The 26,322-nt window shown below is 36.5% G+C and overlaps 5 protein-coding genes and 1 long non-coding RNA gene across 6 annotated transcripts; 3 read left to right on the forward strand and 3 right to left on the reverse strand.

Annotated features, from left to right (window-relative positions):
• Window positions 1–73: 73 nt before the first annotated feature.
• Window positions 74–23,268, reverse strand: LOC147831926 (uncharacterized). The gene is made up of 2 exons (XR_015520368.1): window positions 23,163–23,268; window positions 74–1,943 (listed from the first exon to the last, which is right to left on the reverse strand). It is a non-coding gene; the product is annotated as an uncharacterized LOC147831926 (long non-coding RNA).
• On the reverse strand, window positions 3,344–5,187 carry cldn3d (claudin 3d). The gene is given in 1 exon segment (NM_131764.1): window positions 3,344–5,187. A coding segment is annotated over 1 exon segment (657 nt). The 5' UTR covers window positions 4,873–5,187; the 3' UTR covers window positions 3,344–4,215.
• On the forward strand, window positions 14,775–15,895 carry cldnb (claudin b). Its single transcript, NM_131763.2, is given in 1 exon segment — window positions 14,775–15,895. A coding segment is annotated over 1 exon segment (648 nt). The 5' UTR covers window positions 14,775–14,842; the 3' UTR covers window positions 15,491–15,895.
• Window positions 17,118–20,555, forward strand: LOC147831927 (claudin-4-like). The gene has a single exon (XM_087301378.1). The coding sequence runs from the start codon at window positions 19,560–19,562 to the stop codon at window positions 20,193–20,195; it is 636 nt and encodes a 211-aa protein (XP_087157504.1). The 5' UTR covers window positions 17,118–19,559; the 3' UTR covers window positions 20,196–20,555.
• On the reverse strand, window positions 21,111–22,185 carry cldn29 (claudin 29). The gene is given in 1 exon segment (NM_001017771.1): window positions 21,111–22,185. A coding segment is annotated over 1 exon segment (633 nt). The 5' UTR covers window positions 22,165–22,185; the 3' UTR covers window positions 21,111–21,531.
• A 1,760-nt stretch (window positions 23,269–25,028) lies between the features above and the next one.
• Window positions 25,029–25,782, forward strand: cldnd (claudin d). The gene is given in 1 exon segment (NM_180964.2): window positions 25,029–25,782. A coding segment is annotated over 1 exon segment (627 nt). The 5' UTR covers window positions 25,029–25,038; the 3' UTR covers window positions 25,666–25,782.
• The last annotated feature ends 540 nt before the right edge of the window (window positions 25,783–26,322 follow it).

The raw sequence follows: 26,322 nt of genomic DNA on the forward strand, positions 1-26,322 counted from the left end.
TCAAATTCATTTGATTATTTCTTGATTCAGTTTCAAATAACATGAATTAATCATTTAACATACGTAAACTTGATTTGTTCTTTTCAATCTGACAAATTTTTATTTTGTAAATCCAATACATGCCTAGTTGATTTTTTTGAGTGTTGAAGACATTTTTATTTTGGACATTACTATTCTGTGACAGCCAAATTAGTCCCAAAACAAATCCAGAAAAAGACAAGCTTTTTCTCCAGCAATATTATAGGCATGTTCAGTGATACAGTATTGTATGAAATGCAAAGAGAGAACAGAAGTACAGTGAACTCAAATGAGCTCTTGTCAAAAGTGTACTAATCAATACTAATGTCACATAAAAATATGAACAGGACTGACATCTCTTCATGAGTCACCTGTTCAGCAGAGATCATTCCACAATTTAGGGCTTACATGAGAAAATGCTCTTTATGTTTCAATTTTGTCCTTGTAGTACAGAGGAAAAAAATACTTTTCAGATCTTAAGGATCTAGGAGGGTTGTAGGTTGCCACTATACTAGCTAGATAAACTGGAACTAAATTGTGCATGGCTTTAAAAACAAATACAAGAATGTTATAAATAATCCTGATCTTATTGTCAGCCATTTTAATGAAGTTAATAATAGGATTACAGAATCATTTTTTTGCTGCAGCATTTAGAATTTTCAGTTGCCACATTAGTGTACAAACATCATCATCATTGTCTGCTGCTTATCCAGGTCTGGATAGTGAGGGCAGCAATCTTAGAAGAAAAATCCAGACTTCTCCAAGATGTTCCCTGGCAAGACGAGAGACTATGCCCAATCCCAATTCTCCTCCTTAGCCCTTCCCCTTACCCCTCAATTTGCACGTTCACGTGAAGGGGTAGAGGTATCCTAATTCTCTTTAGCTTGAATATGTAGGGCTGAGGGAAAGCGCAAGATACCCCTCGAAAGGGGGATGAGTCAGGAGATGCAATTTTTTTTGTCATTATTATGAATTTTTACAACAAACAAGCAAAGGCATATGTTTTAATACATTCATAAACATGTTCGTGTTTTACCGCCAAGCTTTAAAAAACCTGCTAAAATAATAACCGCTAAATTTTGCTATCTATAATCCTTAGTATTAAATCCTGTACAGTAGTCCCACAACATTCTGTCACATCTGACACTTAATGACACACAAATCCCCTGTCAGAAATGTCTAGTGGCTGGGAATAAGCTTTTTACAGAGTCTGCTATAATGTTAATGTTGTTTTTGTGTGTTTACATACGTAGATGAATATGGCCAGGGTGTAAATACACAGTACACAAGCTTATTGCCAGATTAGATCGTTATGATAACATAATATATGCCTTCAGTGATTTCCTGAAGATAAATACCAAAAAAAAAACACAACTGGAATAACGGCAGTCGCGATCTCATATGAAGCAAGAGCTCATGATGAAATATGCTGACGTGCAGGTGTTGTAGTGGTGTACCATTTCTTAGGGGTAATTTTTGAAGCCCTTTCCTACACATTCTGTTTCAAAGGCCAAGAGCAAGGGGTAGGGATACAAAAGTAGAATTTTTTGACCGGGCCATAGTCTCTCCACCATGTCCTTCGTTGTCCTCTGGGTCTTCTCCTGGTGGGACAAGCTTGGTAAACCTCATCCAGGACGCATCTAAAACAGATGCATGATCCGCCTCAACTGCCTTCGCTCGATGTGAAGGAGCAGCAGCTTTACTCCGAGTACCTCACTCTATCTATAAGTATGTGCCTTTCCACCCTGCAAAGGAAACTCATTTTGCTGCTTGTCTCCGAGATCTTGTCCTTTTGGTCATGAGTCATGACCCAAAGCAAACTCCAGTTGCATAAAATAGGGAGTTACAATAGTCCATCTGGAGAAAGACAATGGCAATAATAGCTCTCTTGAGGTCAGTATTGGATAAAAATGGCTTAGGCTTACCTAGCAGACAAAAAAAACAAAAAAAAAAAACAAGACATTAACAGAACATTTAGTTGTTTGTCCAACTTTAAGTTGCTATCAATAACAGAACAAAAATGTTTTTCACACTACATTTGTTACAAAACTAGAAAGAGATTTAAAAGCTGAATGGCCTCCTGCTTTTTTGGGGGGTTAAACAATTTCTCTCATTTAGTTTTCATTAAGTTAAAAAAAATTGGTGCCATCCATTTTTAACTTTATGAAAGCACGCTGATAGAGTGGCTTCAACTCTTTAACAGAGATATACATTTAAGTATGATCAGCATGTGTCTGTGTGTACTATCAGCTTACGAAAGTATTTTACTTAAATATTTTACATTTGCCAGTTTAGTGGCTAATTCGTACAAATTCATACAAGTTCAGTGGTACGAAATTGTACGATTTTAAAAAGGAGGCATTGCACCCAACCCACCCCTAAACCCAACCGTCATTGGGGGATAAGCAAGTCGTACAAAATTGTACGAATTAGATCGCATAAATTCATATGAAATAGCCACTAAATCAAATAGTTACAAATTGTTGTGAGATTGTGATGGTAATATATACAGTATAGAGAGAAAAGCATTGAGTGAGTCTCCAGTAAACGATTCACTCTACAAACTGATTAGAAAAGAGTTGTGTGTGAATGTGGTTTCATATGTTTTCACCAGAATTATCAGTGTGGGAGTTAGGGCATGACAAGAGGTTGGGTAATTCCATTTTCAACATTTTTAATTTACTGAAGTATTAAAGGTAATGCTGTAATGATACGTATTGTCAAACTTACTGATGGGCCAGTAAACATGATACTAATATTTGTAACCACTATTTACTCACTCTGAGGTGGTTTTAAACCTTTGTGTTTCTTTTTCTAACTCATTCTTAATTCAAGAGATTTAAGTAGTTGCACTTCACTCACATCATTTCTATTTCTTTGTATTAATTATTTGAGATTTAAGGTAAAACTCATGTGGTGTTAATAGCATATTAATGTGGACAGTAATGACTGGAGAAAACAGGGGCAGCCAGCTGTTCAGCTGCAATAAATCGGTCAAACCCTACAAAGTAAAAGAAAAAAAGTCTTCCAGGCTTTTAAGCATGTGCTGTCACCATATATCATTTTCATACACGTTAAAGACGTACAAAGTGCATGTAACGAGGTAAGCATGCTCTTTTTAAATTTGCTGAAAGCAGCACACTATTTCACACTGATATCATGAAAACAATCTTTCAGCATTACAAGCAAAATGTTGCTTACGCCAGTGGTAAAAGTGGCCTTTACTCGTTGTTTGAACAGAATATAGGTTAATGGTGCAATAAGGAAATCCATTAATAAAAATCAAATGATCAATGATCATAAATGAAAACAGACAGTTTCTTTCTTTCATCACTGATATATATTTAATAATCAACAATTTAAGTGAAAATGGTTATCACAAGGCTATTAAGATACATGGTAGTGCTGAAAACAACGACAACAAACATGAAAGTGTGCAAAGTATATAATGTGAGGAAACTTTGGGAGGTGCCTGCACAGAGTCTCAGAGTTTCTCAGAGTTGTTTTGTCCAGAGGAGCTTGAATTCAGTCTTTTTTTCTGTCTCTTGAATGAGGGAAATAAATCAAAAACATTTTCCCATTTTGTAGTTTTACATACATTCACTAGTATTGTATTTTGTAACACGTACACAGATAGGAGAGGAAAACGAAAAGGATAAAGTTGCTCTCTAGACATGTTCCATATCTAAACTCTTCTCTGTCCATTTTTGAGCACTTCAGTGAATAAAAACAAGAACAATACTGAAATAAACATTAGACACAACTAAACATTTACAGACTTGATCACAACTCAAGCAATGTACAAGCATATTAGTAAAAGATTTCTCGATTCAAGGATTAGCAGATCGTGTTTAATTCTTTTAGATGAAAGTATAAAAATATTCATTCTCAACTAGCTTTGGTGAAAGAGTAAAAACTGAAAAATAACAAAAAACGAAAGCCCACAAGGCTACACAAATATAAGCACTGACATTTTCTCACTTTAAATCAACTTATATAATGGATTTTGAAACGCAATCCTAACAGAGAACTACAGCAAAATGAATTATAAAACTACATTGTGGAGTGACAATGGACAAAACCAAAACTTTTACATGGAGCAAAAGTAAACAATACTGAGTTACCTCCAACACACATGTTAACAATTATCTTTCAAGGAAAGACTGACAGCTACAAAACAAATGTCCTCTGAGCTTCTCAGACATAGTCTCTCTTGTTATAGGTACTTGGAGCCACTGAGTGGTGGGCTGAATAGGCGATACGACTTTGCGGAGGGTACCTCGTCTCATCTTTTGGTGGGCAACTGCAGCACAGTATTGATCCTCCAACAAGCAACATTGCCGAAGCAGCCCAGCCCAGATACAGCGATGCTCCAATTTCCATCTTCTGAGCTTCTGGTACCAGCGGGCTGTAGAACTCAAGAATGACCGTATGTGCTGACCAGCACACAGGAATAAGCTGCAAGACTGAAGCAGTTATGAAAGCGGCTCCAGAGCTGATCATCACACGGGCTTTGGCTGCTTCCTCCTCAATGCAGTTGGTGCATTTGGCTCCCACAATAGCCACAAAAAGCGCAAGGACACCGACAATGATGGCCACCACCACCAGAGCGCGAGCCGCCTGTAGATCTGCAGGAAGAGCCAGCATGGAGTCATAGACTTTACATTGCATCTGTCCGGTGCTTTGAACCACACAGCTCATCCAGATTCCCTCCCAGTACACCTGTGCTGTGACGATATTGGTGCCGATGAACGCCGTGACCCTCCACATGGGCAAAGCACAGCAAACAATGTTGAGAATCCAGCCAAGGACTGAGAGCGTGACACCTACTAACTCCAAACCAAAAGACGCCATGTCTCCAGTCTCTTTCTCCTGTTGAATGTTCAGTTTGCTTTCTCTTATGCTCGCTGAAGCTCTCACAAAGTCTGCCCAAGTCCTTGAGACAATTACATCAGGAATCTCCAAAATCACCAAAAGACCGTTCAGGCATGGAGGTGGGTGTTGACACACTGAATCTCCTCAACAAGGACGGCTGGAATGTTCTGTCCTGGTAGAAACTTCCCCTTTTCTGAGAAAAGGGCTGAGTTACCTGCCTTCTGACATCAGATGATAAGGTGCGATTCAAGTATTGGTTGGCGTCCTAATAAAAAAGGGGAGCTGCTTTCTGTTGAGCACTTTAACAGAGTAGCTTCTGGTGAAACGTATTCAAACCAAAGGTTGTAACTTTTTGGTGGCGTTAATAGATAACCTTGGGTAGATGTGTAAAAATGCTCCTAATGGATAATCATTGACAACACCAATGTAAACAGCTACCTGTAAGTGTAGGCTGGAATGCATGCATAGTGAAGTCTTAAAGGAATAGAGTTTACCTAGATATTTCAAACTATTTACCGATGGTTATACATTTATCTAAATGAAATAGACAAACGAGGCCCTCTAAAAAGATTGTATGTTGGATGACTCAGGCCATACACTACTTTTGTAGTCTATCACCTGTAGTGACCTACATTAAATATAAATGAGAAAAATGCTGAAACTTTAATGTTGTTTTTATATAATTATTAAATATTATATTACTACATTATACATAAGTTAAAATAAAACCAAATACAATGCTATATATACATATTTAACGGAGAGAAGATTTTTTTCAGCACATTTCTAAACATAATAGTTTTAATAACTCATCTCTAATAACTGATATATTTTATCTTTGTCATGATGACAGTAAATAATATTTTACTAAATATTTTCAAGACACTTCTATACAGCATAAAGTAACATTTAAATGCTTAACCAGGTTAATAAGGTTAACTAGGCAGGTTAGGGTAATTTGGCAAGTTACTGTATAATGATGGTTTGTTCTGTAGACTATTGAAAACAAATTTAAGGGGCTAATAAATCTGACCTTAAAATGTTTTTTTTTTTTCAAAATTAATAATAACTTTTAAATAAATGCTTTAGAGTTTTACACTTTTTCACAAAGTCTTCCTTCCTAGAAGTACGCGTAAACACACTAACTACTGAATACAAAGTCCTGGAAAAACTCGAAGGCATCTTGCTGTCCATAAAATCCCGTCATAAAACATGCCTGTAGTCAGAATATTTCAAATAGCCATTTCCTGGTTGTCCAAGTAAAAGAATTTAGTGATGCAACTCCAAAACAATACATAAAGAAGTGAAACTAAGATAATGATAAACTGATATCCAAACAGTGTAAAAGAGCAGCTTAGACAATCAGAAATTAGAGTTTCAGAATAAAAGAATTTTAGAGTGATCAGGTGAAGTGAAACTGTGGTAACTCATTATATTATGTCAATATGTGTTTTGCAGGTCAAGCTTGGTGCACTTAAGAGAACATAAAGACACATTTCGTCAGGTGTGTACACAATTAGGAAAGCAGAAGTATGTGGCAATGTTGGAAGCGGGAAAGTTATGCAACGTAAAAAACAAATCTGAATGGAATTGTTAAACCAAGGCATCATAGATAGAAAATATGTATCAATTTCACGACAACAGCTCTAAAAAAACCAACAAATGTTGAAGGCCTTAAAAAGATAGCTTACCCAAAAAGCCCACAGTATCATAATTTCTGTTTCTGTGGCCATTGACTTCCATGTTATTTTTCTCGCTATGGAGGTAAATGGCCATTGGTTTATAGCATTCTTCTAAATATCTTTATATCTTTAATATCTAAATATAAGCAGAAAAAAAGAGGAAGTATTAAACTCTTTTATTATTAAATTGAGATACTTAAAAAAAATTGTAATACATTATATTAAAATAAATATTCATAAAATAAATTAAAATACATTAATTTATTCATTTTCCTTCAGCTTAGATCATATTATAAAAAATATATTTTTTAATAATAGTATAAGCAAAATTTATTTGTATCGCAATTTAATTAAATAGACCTTATTTGCCAAGCACTTGTGTGTTAAATAGGTTGTTTGTTCAAACTGACCAATCAGATGGGCCTTACTAACTTTATACCTACCTCCCCAAGTAGGTGCTATTTTGCTTTTGGCTGGACTGGCCCAAAATTAAGAAAGTTCACTAGAGAGTGCCTCTGAGCGCAGATCTGAAAATAAAATCCTGCTCAGTAAAAAGTGATTATTTACTTTACTTTAAAAAGTGAGTTAACATGTTGCCTTAAAAGCAACAAATTCATTAATTTTCCTACAGATTTATCAAGGGTCGTCATAGTGAAATGAATCACCAACTACTCTGGCATATGTTTTACGCAGCAGATGCCCTTCCAGCCACAATCCAAGTACTGAGAAACACCCGTACACACTCATTCACACACACACACTTATACACTACAGCCAGTGTTTGTTTACCGAATTCACTTACTCAATTCACTGTGGGGGAAACATTAAGTGGGGGCACATTAAGTGAATAAGAGAACATGCAAACTTTACACAGAAATGCCAACTGGCCCAGCTGGGACTCGAACTAGCAACCTTCTTGCTGTAAGGCAACAGTGCTAACTGCTGAGCCAACGTGCTGCCCATTTTTTTAATGCAAGATTCAATCTTTTGGGTTTTAATGCAGGATTTGTGTATTTGCTGAATTACTGAATTACTGTAACCATATATATTATACATCCCTGATAAGACTTAAAGACCAATTTTTCCTTTTTACAAGATGTAAGATAAGCCTTTGGTGTCTCTGGAATGTGTCTGTAACATTCCTTTATTCATGTTCATTTGGCTTAGTCCCTTATTTATCAGGGCTCACCACAGCTAAATGAACTGCCGTCTATTCCAGTATATGTTTTACGCAGCGGATGCTTTTCTAGTGGCAACCCAGTAGTGGGAAACACCCATACTTTTTTGTATTCATAAACACATTCATACACAATTTAGTTCACCCAATTCACCAACAGTTGAAGTCAGAATTATTAGCCCATTTTTGATTTTTTTTTCTTTTTTATATATTTCCCAAATGATTTTTAACAGAGCAAGGAATTTTTCACAGTATGTCTAATTAATATTTTTTCTTCTGAAGAAAGTCTTATTTGTTTAATGTTGGCAAGAATAAAAGCAGTTAACTTAATTAGCAGTTAGCACTTAATTATGTTAAAAGTCATTTAAGGACAAAATTATTAGCCTTGTTTGGAAGCCAGACATGGTCCAGTTATGTACCATAATTCACTGTGGCATGTGGGCCAAGCAAAAGCTGATTATGTGGGCCAGAGCTGGGCCAGAATTATTTTGCTATGCAGGATATGTCTGTGGACACACTGGACCTATACACAGTTTTGTCCAAACTGTTCCAACAGTTGATTTTGCCCTTTAAAACAAAAAAAAAGTACTTGCCTGTTTAATTTATATATCAGTAAAGCCACAATGTTTGTTTAAACTGCAGAGAATTCCCATACAAGAGTTGAAGTAAATACATACAATTTACAATGTCATACAATTTGATTAATGCCAACATTTGATTGATGAATTGATGAATAATTTGACACGAGGAACTCACTAAACACTTTACTGAACATTCAATAAAAAGTACAGCTCTTTAAAAAGGATACACCCAAAGAGCCTGAAGCTGGAAATATTGATAGCTTTGTAGAAGAAATATACTACCACACCCATATAAACCCTTTTAACCTTTTATGTGAAAGAGAAGAAGAAAACGTTATCACCAAGTGTTTTCGAGACTGCCTGAAACTGGTTTGAGTTTGATAGGTGAACATGACATCATCAGCATGTGTTGGCCTACTTCCCTTTCAGAAAGAGGCTGATTATATTTAAATGAGTTTCTGTGGAGCAGTAGACATGACTAATGAGTTTCAGTGGGAAGATGTTGTTCTCTGAAAGGGGCGGAGTTGAGGGAGAGGCAGCTGATGCCTGTGACACTCCATTGGCTACACACCCTTAGTTTTGGTTATTACTTTTTAACCCTTGTTACCCCATGTTAATAAAAAAGTTATAAGTTCATAGAGGACAAGAAAATTATAAAAGTATAATATTTGAATACTTTTCTGCAGTTTAATGGAGATAGATTTCTTTACATGCATTGGACTTGGTGATGTCTACCAAAAATGTAATCATTTAAAAAGACATAAAGCTTTTCAATTATAGTTTGTTTACATAATGCCACTGCTATTGTTTTTAAATGAAAACCAATAATGAGAAAAATACTCAAGGCTAAGCAATTTATTCAGATTAGTAAAGTCTTTAGTCTTTCATAAGTCAATGATTTAAAAAAAGCATTAGTTTAAATGCATTATTATTATTAGATTTTCTCTCTCTCACACACACACACAAACTTCCATTGACAAACAAACAAACTCCAAATCATACCAACACACCCATATAATTATATAATTGAAACATTTGGCCAACAGTGCTAAGAAGATGTGCCAAAACAAACGAAAAATAAAATAAAAGTCCTGAGAAAATGTGCCAAATTATGACAAATCCAGCATTTTTTACACTAAAGGTTTAAAAACCTTCTAAACACAATGGAAGCTTGTTAACAAACAGTGTGTGACACTTATTACTTAAATGACACTGGGATGAAATAGCTTTATGAAATCAAATCGGTGTGAAGTATTAAAATTTCAATAAACATACATGTTTTGATGCTGTTTGCATTTGTTACTACACTTGTGAAATTCAAAGCAAAAATTAAATAAACTACTTTTAAATAGCTATATTAATTTGTTAATTTAAAAGTTGAATTATTTTATTTATGTTTGAGTTATTCAATTTTTAATTGATTCTAGTGGCACTTTTCAACCTCTGCGGTACATCAACATCCTGGTAAACATACATTTTATTTTAAACATTTCACAGTGATGATTGTTCAGTATTAAAGTAACTTTCTTTTTAAAAATTGTTAAAAGTGTTTTGCCACACTAAACATAGCTTTTCCATGGTATTACGTATACTTTAAACTAGAGATGCCCAAAGTTGGGCCTGCTGGCCAAAGTTGGCCCATTGTCCCTTTGGCCCACCATCCCTGAGAGTAGAGTGAGAATGATGGAGAGGGTTGGGATGAATGCTTTTAACACGGAGATCGTCATTACTAATTTGAGGTAACCTGTTTAACTTATAATTATTATAGGAATTTACCCGTGGCAACTATATTACCTTCGGCCCACCAGCCCAATTGGTTTTTGGCCCTTCATAAGAAAAAGTTTGGGCACCCCTGCTTTAAACAATGGTTCATGGGCACTGATAATATTATAATAAAACGTTTCAGAGTCAAATGAAGCAAACATTTAGTTTATTAACATCATTTCATATTTAGGCTATTGTTTAAACCTGCGCACGACACCTACATTTTTCTCTTTGTAAAAATGGAATAGTGCGCAAAGGGCATCTGAAAGCCACACCAGGTCGTCTCCAGTTTTTACGACAAGTATATGTCAATAATTTATTGCGTTTGGTTTGGACTGCTTTCCTATTTCCTTTTCCTCCACCGTTTGCACAAGTAGTTAAAGAACCGACTCTCGCTGTGATTGTTGTAGCGTATTATGACTTAATAAATGAATAATTTACGGAGCGCCTGCTAATAAATAACTCACTCCGTTAAATGCAATTACATCCGTAGCCACAAGCTGGCATACATTAACCATACAAAACATTCCGTGATGCTATACATAACACATTAGGCAATATTAATCGTGAATATTATGTGTTCATTTAAACATGCTAATTACTAGCTGCTTTTAATCATAGCCTATTTTTGTGTTAGCTAAATCGCATGTTTACCTTTTTGTTCAAGCATGTGGATGTAAGCATATACAGTTGCATAAATGTAATTTATGTTTCTCATAGCCTAATTTATGTTGCTCCAATAGCCTTAATAACAGTTTAGTGATCGGAAAGTATTGTAGCTATCTTAAAGGCTTGCATTTTTCTCATGTGAAACAGCTCATTATCAGGAGGGTGTCTTTGTTTAACATCAGGAGATCATGTTTATTTTTCTGAATGCGACATTTGAAACGGCTCAAGTTTAAATACTCGAGGTGAACACACCTTATAGCTGGGTGTGGGTTAGGTTATTACACAGACTATCCTTACTTTTGGGACATTCTATAGAAACGTATATCTGTTTCTGAAAAGCACAGCTGAATAACAATAAAAAAATCATCACAAAAATTTATAAAATGGACTGATGGTTGACTTCTGTGAGCTGTTCTGTTAAGGAATATTTCATTCGTGTCTCAGATTTTTTATTGAAAACACTTTACAAATGTACAAATCCTGTCATTGCCCCTGTCCTCTGCCCAACTAAACGAACCTAGAGCTTTAATAGCTTTGTTATGACTAAAAACTGTTATTTAGGAAAAGAAAAAAAAACTTCAGAAATAGCAAGGTTAAGTTTTTATCATTCACATCACTTTAAAAACATGAAATTCTAAATTCTACAAATTAATACTACAAATATATAATATAAATAAATTTACAACTGCCTCCATGTTTTGTCATATTTGTATTAAATTTCCCATAAAATTAATGCTATGACTCGAAAGTGACATCATTTGATGGAGAAGCTAACAGTGATCAAGGATGCGTTCTATTATTGAATTGTATGAATTCTTCTTTTTGTATGATTTTTTGAGGAAGACAAGCTAAAGGTCAGGCTCTGTCACATTTTTTTTAAGTGAAAATGTAATGTTTCGATAGAATGTCCCTTTTAATGGTTTAAATAATTACACAGTATATCTGATGTTATTAAACACATTAATGGGCTATCTGTTTTTTGTTTTTTTGTATTTGCTATTTGTATTTACAACTTATTTCTCTTTCAATTTGAGGACATCTGCACAACAAAATTTAGCTAGTATCTAAATAGCTAGTATCTAAATTATGTGTGTAATGAAGCTAATACAGCTATCAGATATAGAAACAATTAAAGAGAAACTTGAAAATTCTTAGTATTCACAATTTAGAGTTATTGTCACGTTCACAGCCTGTGTTTGTGTTTATTTCTTTTTAGTTCTGTTTCTTTTGTTACTCTTTGTTTCCTTAGCTAACCTGTTAGTTATTTATTGTTACTCATTGTTTCCATCCCTCATCTCATTATCTAGTTTAGCTTAATTGTTTCCTTTCACATACGTACCATTTTGCGTTTGCCTCTTGTTAACTAATGTTTTAAGTTACTCTTATGATGTCTGATTCCCCGATTGTTATGCTTTTGCTTTAAATTGTTAAAAAATTGATTATATTGCATTTGGATCCTCACCTTATTTTTTATTCTTCTACTACAACACGCTGGAATGTTACAGTTAGGAGCTAAATGTAATACTCCATTCTGTAAACTAATGATGACATTTCTTCAGAATTTAAATTAAAAATGTGTTTTAATGTCTTTAAAAGTTAAGGAATCAACATTTGGTGGCAAAACCCTTATTTTCCATCACAACAAATTAAAATATTGGTTATTCAGACCAATTATCATTTTTGTTAAAAAAATTACATTTACATTTAGTCACTTAGACGCTTTTGTCCAAATTGACTTGAAAAGGCATTCAGCCTTAGAGTGCTATAGTTAGAAGGTGTTAGAGTTAGAAGGGTGTTAGAGTTAGAATGGTGTTAGAGTTAGAAGGGTGTTTCTACAGGTGGTTTGTCAAGACCACTCACCTGTGTGAAGCACACTTTAAGAATGCACAATTTTTAATTTATTCAATTATATTGAGATGTATAGTGATTGAAAGAAAGTTTGGTAATGTTTTACATTTTACATTTTAAATAACCCCCCACCACACCCCCACACACACACTTTCATTTTTTTTTTTTTTACGTTTGCATAGTTTTTGGAACTGTATTTCACATTGAACTACCCCAACCCTACACCTTTAGGTAAATTGTTTACAACTTTATTTTCTGAAGAAAAAAATCCTTATGTATGACTCATAAGGGTGACACTGTGGCTTAGTGGTTAGCACTGTCACCTATCAGTAAGATGGTCACTGGTTCGAGTCCCAGCTGGGTCAGTTGATGTTTCTGTGTGAAGTTGGCATGTTCTCTCTGTGTTTGCGTGGGTTTCCTTCAGGTGCTCCATTTCCCCCCACAGTCCAAAGAAATGCAGTATAAGTGAATTGAATAAACTAAACTGGCCATAGTGTATATGTGTGAATGAATGTGTGTGGATGTTTCCCAGTACTGGGTTGCAGCTGGAAGGGCATCCGCTGTGTAAAACATATGCTGGACATCAGCAATACCCTCATAATTCACCTTACACCCGAGTCAAATGCACGTTATACAGAAATTTATGTCACACACACACCCACATAACATATACCAATATTTCCACAAAATTTGCCCTATTGTTGTTGTGTTTTTGTCAGTTGAACAGACATGCCTGAGCAATGGCTTATGACGAGTCTTACGCTGGCTCAGAGTCAGTTCACCTGTTCTCCAGCAAAAACCGGTTTGACCAGGTGGCTACAGGTGCACTGAGCTGCTCCTCCCCCACACTGAGACACAGCAACACAGGACTCTTGAGAAATACTGATTATGTGCTAAGTAGGACACTACGTACATAAAGCATGTTTAGTACAAATGCGTCATGTCCAGGAGCCATAAAGTTTCACTTTAGATTCAGAAAGTGTGATGATGAGGTATGGTCAGCACTACGGCAAACAGAAAACATTCCAGGAATCTCCAAGTCTGCTCTCTGTTGTGTCACATGAAACCGGCAGACACTCAATAGTTTGTAGACCACTAAGGAGGAAATATTTTAATGTAGAAATGTAGAAAATATTCACTCTATGCTATAAATAACTTTTCTGAAGTAGTAAAGAATACAAAGATTATTTAACAATACAATTAAAATGTTTTTTTTTTTTTTGGAAACATGTTACATTGTTTTCATTAATTATATATGTTAATGTTTTTACTAACATGATCAAACAATGAACTGTCTATTACAGAAAGAATTGGTAAATGTTTGTTAACATAAGTTATTGAAAATACAGCAAGAGGGTCACTGGTTCGAGCCTCGGCTGGGTCAGTTAGCATTTCTTTGTGGAGTTTGCATGTTCTCACTGTGTTCGCTTGGTTTTCCTCCGGGTGCTCCGGTTCCCCCCACAGTCCAAAGGCATGCGGTACATGTGAATTGGGTAGGCTAAATTGTCTGTAGTGTATGAGTGTGTTAAAACTTCTAAGTTGCGTCTGAAGTTTAGATGGAAAATTAACATTTTTCTCTGCCTTCATTGTTTATGTTGAAATATTTCATTTTAAAGACCAAGAAAAGAAAGTATTCTTTGCCATAAAAGTGATATTACAATTTTTTATATTAGTTCATATTAATTTTAATTATTTATGTCAATTATTTAGTGATGGTTTCTATTGACAGAACTTTGTTGTTTTTGTAGTTTCAATGTTGTTTTTTTATCCCTTTAAAAACATAGAGATCACTTCCTGTCAACAACTCTTCTTTTGTTACATTCTGTCACTTAAAGCTATTAAAAATGGTTTACTTTACTAGACCTTATAAATAATCAAAACATAAAAATAAAAACCCATTTATTTTACACATAATCTTGATCCATTTTCTTGACCCATCCTTAAATTTTCACACACATATAGTTTAACCCTAAACAGTAAATAATTGTTTAAGGAAACCCATATAAGGTCCTTCTTTCCACAACGGAAAGTCTCTTAGCAGTGACTCATTCAAAGTGAGGTCCGTTCGCACATCATGAAGTAACAACAAAACCAGTAGAGCAGGTCCTTCTCTAGAAGTCCCTCCCCCAACCGTCTTTTAAAGCATTAGCGCACACCCTTTCACACACACACGCTTGATAAGACTGCGAAGAGAACCACCAACCAACCAACAAGGAAAACGAAAAAGCATGGCATCAACCGGCCTACAGATGCTGGGCATCGCCCTGGCCATCTTTGGGTGGATCGGAGTCATTGTGCTCTGCGCACTCCCCATGTGGAAAGTCACAGCCTTCATCGGCGCCAACATTGTCACTTCACAGACATCCTGGGAAGGAATTTGGATGAGCTGCGTGGTTCAAAGCACCGGACAGATGCAGTGTAAGGTCTACGACTCCATGCTGGCTCTCTCCTCAGATATTCAAGCCGCTCGAGCTCTCACCGTCATCTCCATCGTGATCGGAGTCATGGGAATCATGCTGTCGATGGCTGGTGGAAAATGCACCAACTGCATCGAGGAGGAGAGCTCCAAAGCCAAGGTTGGGATCACGGCAGGTGTGATTTTCATCATCTCTGGGGTGCTATGTCTGGTCCCGGTGTGCTGGACAGCTAACGCTATCATCCAGGACTTCTACAACCCGCTAGTGGTCCAGGCACAGAAGAGGGAGATTGGAGCGTCACTGTACATCGGCTGGGGTGCCTCAGCTCTGTTGATCATTGGTGGAAGTCTGCTCTGTTGCCACTGCCCCGAAAAATCAGACAGCGGAAAATACACAGCTAAATACAACGCAACCCCTCGCTCTGAAGCCTCTGCACCCTCCGGAAAGAACTTTGTGTAAATGATCAACTCAGGAAAATGGACTCTACAATGTTTACGGTCTTAGTTTGTTGGACATTGAGGCTCAAAATGAGTTTGCAGGACTTGAAAAGCAGATGCTGAATGTTTTTTTTTTTTTACCAATATATATGCAAAACAAACAAAGAAAATGGGGAACCACGTTTGAAACAGCCTCTGCAGTTAAAGGAGGTTAACCTGAAAATTATTTTTGCTTAAGTTTGGTCAAATGTTCTTTTGTACCGTGGTCATTATAAAAGTGTTCACTTTTGTATGTTTTCAAGTATGATTTTGTAAATATTAGCATTTTTGTACAGCCTAAGTACAGGTTTTTCTACAACTTTGTACAGGTTTATTTCTTGATATATGTTTAAAGGAATTAATAAATAAATACATTTTGTTAATATCACACCTGTCTTGTGGATTGTCTTTTGAATTTGCATGGGCGTTGACATGGGTGTTGCATTACAGGCCTCTATTATGTGTCACTAACCCTGTGGCACTTTAAAGATTTCAAAAGAGTTTCTGTGTGCAAAACATTCCCAAAGGGAGTTGGCAAACAGCAGGTTAGATGTAGTTTTTCAGGTTTTCTCTTGGAGCCAGTTCATTAAGGACAAGGCTAAACTTGATCTGAGGTTTGGCTTGTGTACTCAAACCTGCTGATAATTAGACACATTATGAACTTACAATTATTACAGTTACTTGTTAGTCAACAAAATTTGAATTCAGGAGGCAAACAGATGCACTGCAAAGCTGCTTTGGAACAGCTTATGAATTGAATTTGATTGAATTGAAGTGAAATGAATTGAGTATTACAAATCAAATGTAAACGTATAGAAGCAGAATTAGAAGGTGTTTCACACAGCATTAATTCATATAAAAATGTGCAAATGAGATAAAAAATGTATATGAATTAGCCATAAACACACAAGCTATATAGAATATATACAGATGCAAAAACCTCTAAGTGCCATCCGAAATTTCCTTCTAAAATTAGCCCTTTTCAGAGACTCCTTTATTTGTGTTCACTTAATTCCTATTAAAGGCAATGAAAATAACATATTAATTGATAAAAAAGGGAAATTACCCAACTTATACATAGGAGCTTGACAAAAAATAAGGTCACACTTTATTTTGATGGTCCATTTGTTGAATTTGAGTTACATTGCAACTAATTGTCATTGGATTATAAATAGACTGTTAAATTGGGGTTATGGTTTGGGTTTGGGTTAGTGTATGCTGACATGTAACTGCAAAGTTTCTTATAGTCAGATAAATGTCTGTTGAAGGAGCAGTATCAACAAATATTAAGCAGACAGTCTACTAATACTCATGGACCATTAAAATAAAGTGTTACTGAAAATGCTAATTTTAAGAGAAAAATTCAGATGGCACTATAATGTTTTTGCATCTGAACTCTTCATATAAACTTGTATTTTTTTATTCAGAATAAAAATGCGAGCATGAAGGTTCATAATATTCATAAGATATAAAATTGTATAAAAGAGATGATACAAAATTCATATGTATTTGCCATCAGGGTTTGATAATATGATAATTTGAACAAAACAAGTTCAAACATTAAGGTCTGCAACAAAGCTTAAACATCACTGCAGGTAGGCTAAGCGGATTGTATGAAAACATATGAAGGAAAAGGTCCATATTTGTATGAATTAGCACCAATACATGATTTCATATGAATTTAAACAATGTTTTTGAATAGAAATGCAAGGATAAGGTGCTTATATAGCCTTAACTGTGATAGGGGTGTGTCTCCTAGCAGACTGTATGAAAACATACAACTGAGAAGATAATTAATGGATGCCAGCAACGTGCAATTAACTTTTCTGAAGTTTTTCTGTGGAAAAAGTTAAATATATATATGAATTTAGAAATTAAAGCACAAAGCTTTACAAGGTTTAAACCAAACTGAAAAGCAGATCGCTTAAGAATACAGATTCAGTGTGATTAGCCAGATTACCATGAAGATTAATTGGTAATTTTTAACCAGAAAAACAAACTTTATCAAGACATGCAGTCCTTGACTTTGAAAAAATGTGGGGTGGATTCAGCCAGCCTAAACCAACCACTGGGTTAAATTTCAAATAAAAAACTCAACTGTAACCGTTTGCTTGGGTTTGTCCAGCTGTTTCCCCAAATTTGAGTTTAAAAAACGTGTTTTATCAATGCTGTATTCAATACATCCAAAACACAACCACACGTTTCTTATTTATCAAATAATTTGAAAAATTTAAGTATTTTGAAAAGCTGATTAAAAACTACATCTGCTCTGTACTGCCCGCTCACACTGACCCTCTGCAATTTGCATACGGAAACAACCGCTCCACCGATGATGCAATTGTTTACACTTTGCACACTGCTTTTTCCCACCTGGAAAACAAAAACACAAATGAGAGAATGCTGTTTGTGTACTACATCTCAGCATTCATCACCATAGTGCCGGCCAAGCTGGTTGTGAAGGTCCAGGCTCTGGGCCTACACAGCAGGATCCTGGACTTCCTGTCAAGCAGATGCCAGGTGGTCAGAATGAACAACCTGACCTCATCCACACTGATCCTCAACACTGGTGCTCCACAGGGCTGTGTTCTCAGCCCACTCCTGTACTCCCTGTACACTCACAACTGCACATCCAAACACAGCTCCAAGGTCATCATTAAATATGCTGAAGACACAACGGTGGTGGGCCTAATCACCAATAATGAGGAGATGGCCTACTAAGAGGAGGTGCACACTCTGACGCAGTGTTGTCAGGAAAACCACCTCTCACATCAGCAAACCCAAGGAGCTGTTGGTGGATTTCAGGAGAGAGAGAAAAAAAGAATACACTCCCATCACCATCAACGGGGCACCAGTTGAGAGAGTCAGCACTTTCAAGTTTCTTGGAGTCCACATTGCTGAGGATCTGACATGGACTGCTCACACAGATGCAGTGCTGGGGAAGGCACAACAACACCTCAAGAGAAGCAGCAGCAATCAATCAATCAATCAATCAATCAAGCCTTTATTTGTCACTACACTTTCGTATAGCGAAATTGGACCCCCCAGACCATACACAAAACATCACAAACAACTTTTCAGGGGAGACAGATCTTAGGAGGTAGCATTTAGAAACGAAGAAAGATACATTTGGACAGTTAATCTGTTTAGGACAGCAGGTTAATCTCCCATTCACGAGTATTTCATGCAGTGAAATCTCCTCAGGTCTTTGGGTAATTATGCATTCAGACGTTAATATCCAAACAAGTCTTTAAATAAGTTCAGTATTGTTGTTGCAGATGAAATATAACACAGAAAACGTGATTTAATTTTTTTTCCAGTGGCCTAGATATTAATTAACAGTCATACAAACAACTTTACCGAAGCCTCTCTACTTGACGGTTGGTCTCGCTTGTCCATAATGTTTGTAGTTTGTTTACACTTTTCACCCGTATTTGTAGTTCTAATCGAATTCACGTCCATCGTGCAATGTACTGTGGGCAATATCAGCGGTTAGAGTATGGACTCTTCTATTCTTAATATTTTTACCGGAAATAGTAAACCATCCGGGAACCTTTGGCATACTCTTTTTAACATACTATGGTTTAGGACATACTAATTCTATTTTCAAATACTATTTAGGACATAGTATGCAGATTGAGAAGCAGCATTTGTCATATTCGTAATACTGTCAATATTGCTAAATGTATATTGTTTTGTTTTTGGGGAGTATGTCGTTTTTTGCACTGCTTGCAGCTAGCACCTAAGATTTTCACTCATCATAGCCCACATGCTGCTGATGATCTGACAATAAAAGTGATTTGATTTGATTTAGCTGTCTCATCAACACATATATTAGCTGCTTCATTACTTTTTTGAGCTGCCAGAAGGTGTCTCATGTTGTCTACATACATTATCTCTTTAAACCCCATACACAATAGCCAAAGAATATCAAATATCCATTATTCTCCACTTCTTTTTATTCTGTCTTGAACCCCGCCCAAGGTTTTCGTGCTATAAAACCCCCTCAGACACTTTCGTTCAGTCACGCATGAAGTGATTTGTGTCCGGCGGCGATGGCATCTCAAGGCATCCAGATCCTGGGCATCATGCTCTCCATGATAGGCTGGTTGGGCACCATCATCGCCTGTGGTATGCCCATGTGGAGAGTCACAGCCTTCGTTGGCGCCAACATCGTCACGGCCCAGATCATCTGGGAGGGTTTGTGGATGAGCTGCGTGGTCCAGAGCACCGGACAGATGCAGTGCAAGGTCTACGACTCCATGCTGGCTCTATCACAAGACATGCAGGCCTCCAGAGCCATGGTCATCATCTCCATCATGGTGGGCATCTTTGGGTTCCTCATGGCTGTGGTTGGTGGGAAGTGTACCAATTGTTTGGAAGACGAAGCAGCAAAAGCAAAAGCGTGTATCTTTTCTGGGGTGGTTTTAATCATTGCTGGTTTGCTCATCTTGATACCTATTTGCTGGTCAGCGCACACTCTTATTAGAGACTTTTACAACCCTTTGTTAACAGCATCCCAGCGGCGGGAGCTGGGAGCCTGTCTTTATATAGGCTGGGGGTCTGGAGGCCTTTTGCTGTTGGGCGGTGGGTTACTTTGTTGGAACTGCCCTTCCAATAATACAAGGCCCTACATTGCAGCCAAGTACACCCATGGCAGATCTATGACCCCAACAATTAACTACGTGTAAGAAAATGAGCGTAAGTTGAAGATATGAGGCACTTACTGTAAAGAATGACTCAAAGCGAATGCTAATGGATTTACTGTGTGCCTGCAGTTGGCTAACATGCAAATTACTGCTGTCATTGGTTAAATGCTTGAAAATGACTGAGTTGATGCATGTGAAAGTGAATTATTGTTTGTATGCAATAAAAATTCTAAAAATCTAGTGTTTAATTGATTATGAATGTCTTAAAATACAGATCTATTTACATACAGTGAGCAAGCGCTTCTCTGTTGACCATCCTACAGCTGCTGTTTTGTGCTGCTGTTTTTATTACACTTGCACACAATGGATAAGTTATTACCGTTGTCAAGGAGAAACTCTTTGCACTCCAACTTCTTTGCAAAGTAAACAAGAGGAAGAATTAATTATACAGTTGTGTATAACAGCACTCTGTTTAGGACAAGCAAAACTAGAGATGTAAGCAAATAGTGTTTTTAGATCAGTGCAAGAAAGAATTCCTGAAATTATTAAAAATATTATAACTCTATTTTAAAAATGCATGTGTTGTTTCATAAACCAAAATATTTATTTTGGTTATGAAATGCAGAATTAATGTTTGATTTTTTACATAAGTAAATAAACATTGTTTCTAAATGAGATGTTTCATAAATATTTTATAAAATAATAATGGATATATAATAAAATATAACATTAACAGGCCAATATACAGTACAATTCTATTAAATGAAAATAACTTGACCTCAAAGAGGCTGATTTTATTTTAATTATATATATATATATATATATATATATATATATATATATATATATATATATATATATATATATATATATATATATATAAAGGAGCTGAATGATTGTATGCACTAAATCTAATGTATTTTACCAACTAAAAACAAAAAAAGATTGTCACTTGACTGTTATTTCAACAGAGGTTTATTTTTGCTTTGTGCAATTAGTTAGAAAAAAAGTTGCATAAAATGGTATAACAGATATCAATAAAGTTTGTGTTAACATAAGTGGATGCATTATCTAAAAATTCGAAATACATTTTTGCATGAAGTTTGCTAGGTTAGTTTATTAAAATGTTCAAGTGCATGTTTAACAGGACATTTACTTAACATCACTATAACAGCACTAACTTGATTTTAAGTAAAAGTTTGTTAGTTGGTGATTAATTATACTAATGTTAACAAATTAAACCTTATTGTAAAGTTTTTTTCTGTTCTATATTAAAACTAAAAAACACATAAGCTATATAAAAACGGCAAGCATGCTCGATACAACACCAATAAAAGGCACATTTCGACCAAAGTTCTGATCGTCCCCTAAATGTCCTTCATACAAATTCTTTGTCCGATCCGTTTGATTTCGGTGCCGGGTATTTGGCCACGAACGCTCGCTGGTCTTTGGCAGGACACTGGCAGCACAAAATTGCTCCGCCGATGAGCATCAGCCCCGCGGAGCCCCAGCCGGTGTAGAGCGCAGCTCCGAGCTCGCGCCTCTGCGCGTCCTGCAGCAGCGGGTTGTAGAAATCCCGAATTGTGTTGTGCGCCGTCCAGCAGACAGGAGTGAGGCACAGCAGTCCGGAGAGTAGAAAAATCACCCCTGCAGATACGACAACTCTTGCCTTGGCGGATTTATTTTCGATGCAGGTGGTGCATTTGCCTCCGACGACCGCCAGGAGAACAGCCAGTATTGAGAGCAGGATGGAGAGCACGAGCAGAGCGCGCGCGGCTTGCAGGTCCGGTTCCAGCGCGAGCATCGACTCGTAGAGTTTACACTGCATCTGACCAGTGCTCTGCACCACACAGACTATCCATAAACCCTCCCAGATCATCTGCGCCGTCACGATATTGTTGCCAATGAAGGCTGTGACCCTCCACATAGGGAGGACGCAGGTTATGATCGACCCAAGCGTCCCAACAAACGACAGGGCAACTCCTAAAATCTGCATCCCCAAAGATGCCATTTTGTCCCGCTCCTTTCATTTAACTGTATTTTGCACGAGTGGGGGGTTATATAAGACCCACTCAACTGTTCGGGGTGGGATTTGAACAACCGAACTATCAAAGAGAGACTTTTTCTGGTCACATAAACTCTCCTTCAGATCCTTTTTTTATATGTATTTATTTATTTATTTATCGGCTTTAGTTATTGCCATAAATGCCTATAAATAACCCTTATGTAAAATATGTGAAAAAAGTTTCAAAACAATGTGGTGATATGAGTTCAGTGAGAGGCAATTCTCAATAATTGTGGCATGTATATGTTTAAGACACATGAAATGGTTCTGTTTACTTGTTCTCAATGAAAGCAAAAATTTCAAACAATAAAAAATAAAAGGGTAAAAAATAATAAAAGGTTTAACAATCAAGTAATTTTATCACAGCCTTTTTAATTTTCCTCATATTTACCACACACATTCAGTGGTTATTGGTTGTTGCAGCTTTTAATATGTATATTCCCTGAATGCATTAAAGTATTTAAATATAAATACAAACTTGATAACATGCTGAATAATGTGACCCTGGTCCACAAACATACTTTAAATTTATCCAAACCTATATTCTGATTAGTAATATCCATGGCTAAAAGCTAAATGGACACTTTTAAAGGGATTTTCTCAATAGTTAGATTTTTTAAACCCTCAGATTCTAGATTAGTTGCATATCTCAGCCAAATATTGTTATATCCTAACAGAGCACACAGAAATGGAAAGCTTTTTTCATTCAGCTTTTATGTATGTATAATCTCAGTTTCTTAAAATGAACTAGTATTAGTTATTGACTCCTCAGTAGTCCATGGTCAAATATGAAAGTGAATTTTTTAGTAAATAAATAGATATTCTTGAATTTAATGTAGATTACTGTAAATTTACACAAATGAAGCAATACTATTTTGCATCATGGTAAAATGACAGCAATAAATTTCTTCTACATAAAAACAACAAAATGTCATGACAATTACCTTTACTTTATCAGTGTTGTCTTCACACACCAAATATCTTGCTCTTCCTCTTCACTGACACTGCCGGCTTTGGTAAATACCCTCTGAAAGAAAAAAAGCATGTGGCTCAGGGTGGGTTTGGTAAAGTAGACAAGATTTTTCATGACTGATGAAGATTCTGTTCTGCTTTACATTTTTATTTCCTCAAACTCTGGGAGACTGTCATCATACTGTAATGATGAAGATGATTCTTTCTAAAAATACATAAAAAAATTTAAATGATCACAATCAGATTGCATTCAGAATCAGATCAGGGCAAATTCACCACAATTTAAATGGCACAATTAACAAAAAAACGAGGACCAAAAGAGTGATTCACAGTGTTACCAGAGAATAACCTGCATTGTTCCCTAAAAACATTTTATTAAAGGTTCTTCAAAAGATCATTTAGATTTAAAAACATAATAAAAATTAAAAAACATTTTTTTGCACTAAAAAACACTTGAACATGGTTTTGGCCACTTCCAGGCTGGTTTCCAGCCATTTCCAGCCCTGTCTTGGCTGGACAGGCTGATAAATGACCAGCTAAATCCAGCTAAAATAACTAGATTACAGGTCATGTCCATTTAAGTGTGGCCAATAGTGTCTTCAAAGTTAGTGAAAGATCCAGATCCTGCTGATTTGATTCAGAAGGTCACTTTTTTTGTCAGATGGCTCACCGGTTGGACTTTCATTCACCATCATTCATTTTAAAAAGTACTCGGTCCATTTTATTTGTATATGTTGTACTCAAACGCATAAACTCTAAAGGTGCCTGATAGTTAGATGTGGAGCTAACATTGATCAGATTCACTAGTGAACTGCATCCATGTAAGCACGTCACATTTGATGCAGTAATTTCACAGTAGGAATACACACAAAGACTCATCACCATCATCATCATCATCATCATCTTATCATCTTTCATTGGAAGACTCGTTCTCACCACCTACAGTGCAATTCGGCCAGGTATACGTACGCTAAAATATTAAGGTGAAAGTCATAATAGCTTGCGTAGAACAAACCCAGCTCCCAACCCAACTTTGAGAATAGATTAACAATATTAGCAATATTTTTTATAAAACAAATATAAACAAATTACATTCTTCATCCTTGTCTCTTCTCTAATAGCGTATACTGTTGTGTCTCGTCACCATGATTTAATTACTGGCAAAGGTAGCCTACAGTAGGACTAATTTTCAAATGACTCACATAGATTTATGTTGCTTTTTTAAAAGTCTATGCAAAACTTTTATTTTGCCTCCTCACTTTTCCCCAAATATGACTTTAGTGTTTTCTGGATGTTCTTGACTATGACCTTTCAAATTTACCCAATAACTGATAACTGAACTCTTCTTATTTCTATACACATGTCCCCATTTCAATTTGTAGTACTGCAATTGGTGTAGATGTAATTGCTCTTCTACATAATCTTATACCTCATGTTGTTTTTTTTTTTTGTCTAATGTTCTCAGAGATGTCTCTGCTGCTGACCCAGTATACCACACAACCATAATCTAACACAGATCTAATCAATCAACAATAAATGGCCTTTAAAGCTAATTATCTGCACCTCATTCACTACCTACTAAACACCTTTTTATACTTATTATTTTATTATATTTGTTAAACAAATCTTTCATCTTTATTGACTGTAAAAAAGTCTTCAGTTGCAATACCGAGCTAGTTAGTATTCGGAAGAGCTTGTACGTGAAATCAATTAGGCAACGAGCGCGTGAACCACCACCAGCTGCATCCAATCCCATTAATTAAAACCCAACCTCCAAAGGCCACTATAAATAATCGTGCCGTCTACTCGAAAGATAGAGTCGGGTTCTTTACATTATCAAAATCTACAATGGCATCTGTTGGGCTTCAGCTTCTGGCCACTGTCCTGGCGATCATCGGCTGGTTGGGTGAAATCGTCATTTGCGCGCTGCCCATGTGGAAGGTGACGGCTTTCATTGGCAACAACATCGTGACCGCGCAGATTTTCTGGGAAGGCCTCTGGATGAACTGTGTGCAGCAAAGCACAGGTCAGATGCAGTGCAAGGTTTATGACTCCATGCTGGCTCTACCTCAAGACCTCCAGGCCGCCCGAGCTCTCGTGGTCATCTCCATAATCGTCACTTTCATGGGCGTTTTCCTGACCATCGCTGGAGGAAAGTGCACCAACTGCATTGAGGACCAGGACGCGAAGGCTAAAGTCGTGGTCGCCGCTGGAGTGTTCTTCCTGGTTGGTGGAATTCTTTGTTTGATCCCGGTGTGCTGGTCCGCGAACTCCGTCATCAAGGATTTCTACAACCCCACCCTGTCCGATGCTCAGAAACGGGAGCTGGGAGCGTCACTCTTCATCGGCTGGTGCGCGTCCGGTCTGCTGCTGCTCGGCGGAGCACTGCTCTGCTGCCAGTGCCCGAAGAACGAGGGTCGCGCTTATTCTGTTAAGTACTCTGCTCCCAGGTCTGCTCCAGGAGCTTATGTGTGACGCACCGACTTTCTGGACTAGTGTTATCGTCTCCTGTTTGTGTAGGAAGAGATTTTATGTTTTACTTTCTGGTCTTGCATGACCGTTTTTAATTTAATAAACGTCTTAATGATTTTTATATATTTGTCTCTTGGGATTTATTTTAAGTGAAGTTGCTCCGTTTCCAAAAGTCAGAACAGGCTTAAGTGATTTGGTTCAATTTGATCTGGTAACGTGTTTCTGAAAACATGCTTAACGGTTTAAATTTAACTACACTGCCATGCTGGTAAATTCACAATTGTTGAAAAACAATATTTAAAGTCTATTTAACTACTTTTAAATAGTAACTATTACACTTATTTGAGAGGAATCTTTCAGTCTATAGCTTTAGCAATATGCCTATTCTGTGAGCTCTGCTAAAACTATTTTGGTTTTGCTTTTGTACTAACATTAACAGTTGGAGTGCATCTTCCCATTTCCAGAAGCTTTAATTTTTGAATTGAATTCCTGCAGTGGTTTTAGAAGTTTGGATTTATTACTGCTTTGGCATGACTAGTGACCATTTTAAGCTCTCTCTCTAGCAGTTGTGGTAAGTACTGAAATCATACTTTTAGTAAAAATACTAATACTTGCCTAAAAATGTAGTTTAAATAGAGTATCTGTTGTCAATATTACTCA

The sequence above is a fragment of the Danio rerio genome, chromosome 21, assembly GCF_052040795.2.
Source record: "Danio rerio strain M-AB ecotype USA chromosome 21, GRCz13ab, whole genome shotgun sequence".
Classification (NCBI taxonomy): Eukaryota; Metazoa; Chordata; class Actinopteri; order Cypriniformes; family Danionidae; genus Danio; species Danio rerio.